The sequence below is a fragment of the Lolium perenne genome, chromosome 6, assembly GCF_019359855.2.
Source record: "Lolium perenne isolate Kyuss_39 chromosome 6, Kyuss_2.0, whole genome shotgun sequence".
NCBI lineage: Eukaryota > Viridiplantae > Streptophyta > Magnoliopsida > Poales > Poaceae > Lolium > Lolium perenne.
Genome location: NC_067249.2, coordinates 178198087 through 178202991, shown reverse-complemented (window position 1 = coordinate 178202991; position 4905 = coordinate 178198087). Strand labels below are relative to the sequence as shown.

General features: G+C 53.6%; 1 protein-coding gene across 1 annotated transcript; it reads left to right on the top strand.

Moving 5' to 3' along the window:
* The first annotated feature begins 243 nt into the window (after window positions 1-243).
* Window positions 244-1635, top strand: LOC127306817 (uncharacterized). Its single transcript, XM_051337532.2, has one exon. It carries the CDS (start codon window positions 542-544, stop codon window positions 1439-1441), a length of 900 nt encoding a protein of 299 aa, XP_051193492.1. The 5' UTR covers window positions 244-541; the 3' UTR covers window positions 1442-1635.
* Window positions 1636-4905: the final 3270 nt, after the last annotated feature.

Sequence of the window (4905 nt, the reverse complement as noted above, 5' to 3'; positions counted from 1 at the left end):
AATTTTACGGTCCACATATTTTTTTTCTTAGCTGCAACCCTTTGTGCAACTAGAAATATCTCAGTTGCATACCCATGCTGCAACTCATGCTAGCATAAATCACAATGCAATTTTATAGTTAGAAGTTGACTAAGAATTAAGGTAATACCAAACCTCATAATATTTGAGCCGACCTAGAACTGACTTAATTCTCGGTCGGTCTAGAACTTGCAAAAGCTAGAAGATTACCGGCCGTCCGGCCGTGGCGTGTGGGCGTGATTATGCCAAAGCGGCCGCGCGGGGCGAGGCGAGCAGCCTTTGAAACAGCAGAGCAGCTTCATCATCTTCCCCCGCGCGTCCACTCTTGCTTTGAAACCAAGGTTTAGCCGCGTGCATGCATGCAGCGCTACTGCGTCACTGCGTGCATGCTAGCTTCTCCTCGGGGCAAAGCAAGGAATCCAAGTGCGCAACCACCAACGTTACACTAGAGCAAAAGCACGGCCAAAACCACCAAAGTACCGGACGCACAAATTAACCTAGCCGACACACCTCCCCGCGCGCAATGGCGAGCACCGCCGCAGCCCCAGCCCCCGCGCAAACCAGCCGAACGAAGCCAATCCCGGCCGCTCTCGTGCCCGCGGCGTTGGTGCTCGCCGTCGTCGTCGCCGTGCTCTCCCTGCTGCCCTCCGTGGCCCAGGCGGTGTGGGAGCTGCCACACTTCCTCCTCCTCGGCCTCGTCGTCACCTACGGCGTCTTCGCGCAGCAGAAGAACAACGGCGACGCCGCCGCCAAGGACGACGGCGCCCCCCGGGCGTGGAGCTCGCGGTACCGCCCCGACGACCCGCTCGTCGTGGTGGCGCCCGACCACGCGGCGGGCGACGACGGGGAGGACGGCGCGAGCGTGAGGCCGTTCTCCCTGCCGGTGCGGAGGCTGAAGCCCGTTGTCGAAGAGTCCGAGGCCGGCGGCGCTACCGACACCGACGGCGGCATTGGCGAAGAGACGGACAGCTCTGCGTCCACCGCGGGATTCTGGGCCGGCACGCCGCCCACCGCTCCTTCGCCGCCCTCTGTCCTCGACGCCTTCGACTCCACGCCGCCGTCCACCGTTTCCAAGGGGTTCCCGGGTTACGATTCTCCGTCGCCTAATGACCAGTCCTCGTGTAATGAAGACGAGGAAGAGGAGGAGGAGGAGGAGGAGGGCACCGACTGGGACGAGGATGCTGATGGCTCGGAAGAGATGACCGCCCCGTCGTCCTTCCCCGGCGACTTCGTTGCCTGCCGCAACCGCCGCTACGACGGCGCCGGCGACGGGGATGGCGAGTCTGTCGATGAGGAGCTTGTTGAGCTGGCGACGCAGGCGGCGCCGGCGTGCGGGGACGAGGTGGACAGGAAGGCCGACGAGTTCATCGCCAAGTTCAGGGAGCAGATCAGGCTGCAGAGGAGCCGGCCACGCGTGACATAGGCATGCGCTGCATGCATGCTTCGTTCCATTGCGGATGACGTGCTTGTGATTCGTCAACTTCTGATTATCATTTTTCTTCTGTAACGCCATGATGTCTTCATGTATCATTTTCTTCTCTCTTTTAGTGCCCTGATCGATGCCGTCATATATTAGAGGCTGGAAAGAAGATGTGAATGAATGGAAACCAGTGTTCATTCACTGCATTCAGTAATAATTTCGCAATATTTGTGCTACTAACAAGTTTAATCGTGTTGTTTAGACAGATCACGTTACCTTTTGCCTGGAGGAAATACACTGTGTATCTCTTGTTGCTAGGACGTGAACGGAATCAGTGTTTGGATGAAATTTGCATCCGCATGTCACCAAATTTTGTGAACGCATCTCGCATAACACCAAATTAGGTATGATCGGGACTTTTCTGGAATTCTGGACCATGATTGCTAGCTTGACGTACGAATCATGGATTCTTGCTAAGATCAATACGTGATAGGAGGTTTCTGAATTGGACGCATCAAAATACGATGGACGCCTGCCGCTTGTACTCGCTCGAGGAGACTCCACACCAACAAAACGCTTGATCCGACACGTTTGAGGGACACGACTGGAGACATGGGCGGCGCGTCATGGAGACCATCCTTGGCCGTGGCCCAGTCTTTCCAACTCAATTTCTCTTTCAAACAGTAGATTGAGACCATAAAAAAATAAAATATATGTAGATGTTACAATATTGGCCCATCCTATCTCATGGGCTAATTAAATTGGCCCTACCTAGTTTGATCGACACGCTCCGCCACTGCTGAAGATGCTCTAAGGCGCATTAGCGGAAGATAAAAACACACCCCAAAAACTTTGTTTGGTGTAGGAGAGGAGAGAATAAATTGTGAGTCCATTTTCACGCCTATTTTATAGTAGTACATTTTTGTCGATTACAATATGGACGATGCTGAGCCCCCCACCCCCCACCCCACCCGTCAATAAAGCTAGAGCTACGGGAAGTTTGTTACATAATAGAGCTTAAAGGATTATGTGGTGCTTATGGGGGAGAATCACGGGAGGTAACCAGACCCGAACCAACCGAATCTATCCACGTCCCTAAGTTTATCCCGTAAAATTATTTACGCAGGTCTAGCATTATTGGCGTCCCCCGGTGGATTAGAGTTCCCATCCCCAGGGTTCAGGAGGTGACACGTGTCCCCTATACATGGTCAACGAACGAACCACTCCCCCGCGTTGGCACCTCATCTCTCTCCCACGGAGAATTTTGTCCGCCGTCGACCCTTATCCCTGTCGCTCTTCTCTAACTCAATTGTCGCATGAGAAGGTGCTCATTGGAGAAGACGCTGTCGCGGGAAAATTCACCATCAGCAGAGAAGACATTGCCACCTAGGTAGCAATGCTAGACACCCCTTGTAGCAGCGGCTTCCACCGCTGTTAACAGAGCTACCCACCGCTTGCAGCAACAAGGTGTCATAGTCGAAGAATCCGTCGCCGGAGAAGACCCCCACCACTCGCAGCGAAGGCGTCCACCACCATAGGTACCAAACATGGGTGCCTGTTGTAGCAAGGCCTCTCGCCCCTTGTAGCAACTACATCAACCACCGGTAGAAAGGATGGCCGCCACCCTTGTAGCAAATCATGGCACCTACGTAGCAAGGCCTGATACCCCATGTAGCAAGACGTTCCTCCTCTTGTAGCAAATCCTCTCGCCGCTCGGAGCAGCGCCGCCTACCGTCGGTAGCAAGTCTGGCTGCCTGTTGTAGCGAAGCCTGGCCGCCCATGTAGCAAGCCCCACCACCTCTTGTAGAAATCCCGACCGACCCTTGTAGCAGCAGCCATGTCCGCACCAGCACCACCACCGTACGCTGACGGGACCTTGGGTGGCGTCGAACTCAGAAAAGCAGCGGCGTCGACCTCGGAGTGTTGCACGTGGAGGGGTCAGGGGAGTCGACTACCACACGTAGGGGAGGCTCACTATGGGTGCCTACGAGAACGTGGCGCGTCGGTAGAGGAGGAGGTCGGGGGAGGCAAAGCACAACGCAACGGTGGAGCGTGGCATCGTGATTGGGGCGCTACGGCGGAGCTCGATGGCATGGATTTCTTGGCCTCATGGGCAGATAGTCTTGCGGGAGAGGGACGCGAAGAGATAAGGTCAGGGGGCCCACCCATGATGCGTCTTGCTGGGGCGCTAGAGCGTGCACATGCGATGATGCTCATCCGAGATCCACGAAGCTGAAGGTTGCATCGCGTCTTATCCCCCGGGGGGATTGGATCATTTTCCTTACAGTATTGACAGATGGGACCTACTTGTAAGGGTTTATTCCCAAATCTCCTCCCAACCCGCAACTTTCCTACACGACTGCACCTCCCCTGACCCTGTCCTTTCCTGCATCGTGGTGCTCCTCCACTGTCTCGTATCCATGTGCTCCTTTGCCCCCCTCATTCTCAACTTCCAACGTGCTTCACAACTGGACCCAACGACTAACCTTAGTGGGGGTCAACCTAGGCTGCGGCCCCTCCAAATACTATGGTGGCATATAACCCATAAGAGCAACTCCGTCGACGCCGAAGAATATCCTCAATAGGGCTATTAGGGTGGTGCCCCCGAATCCCTACTGGTAATGTGTGAGGCCCAAAACTACGCCTGACAGACCTACGTCAGACCCGACCCATAAGGACCGTCCTGCAGGCGACAATACATGTACCACGTCGAATACCGATAGGTGCACCACACGGCTATGACCCATCCATTCTCCCTTCCCAACCTCTCCTTTCTTGCGCCATCCCCTGCAGAATCGCCACAACCGCCTGCTTAGAAGCAGAAAAAATTGACCACCGCTGCCTAAAAACAACATGCAACTACCATATGCTCTACTCGGAATTGTTCGGAAACCTCCGCTTATCTTTGTTGCTTGGGCCACTTCTCCGCGAGCCACATCTGCCACCGACCCCACCATTGGCTGTTTGTGACCATCGCTGCCATCTCATCAGAGTCGGGGAGGTGGGGCAGCTCATTTGACTAACCATCACACAGCTCTAGGGCACACCCACCTCACACACAACTTGTTCAGCCGGTTTCCTAGGTATATGTGTTTTCTAGAATTTTTGCCTCGGCAATTTAGATAGAGTGTTCAATATTTGATTGCTTAGTTATTTGATAAATATACTATGGATAGTGAATGTGAGATGATGATTCAGAAATTGATGCAAGATGAAGCAAATGCTTCTGTTGGTGATGAAGACAAGTTGATGAACATATCTTGCCTTCTTGGTTTAGGAGAGAAGATGAATGCCCCTGGGGCATGTAGGTTTTAGGGTTGGAAGAGTAAGAACAAGGACATATAACAGATGTAGGGTGGTTGATGACCCACAAGTATAGGGGATCGCAATAGTCTTCGAGGGAAGTAAAACCCAAATAATTTATTGATTTGACACAAGGGGAGGTAAAGAATACTTATAAGCCTTAA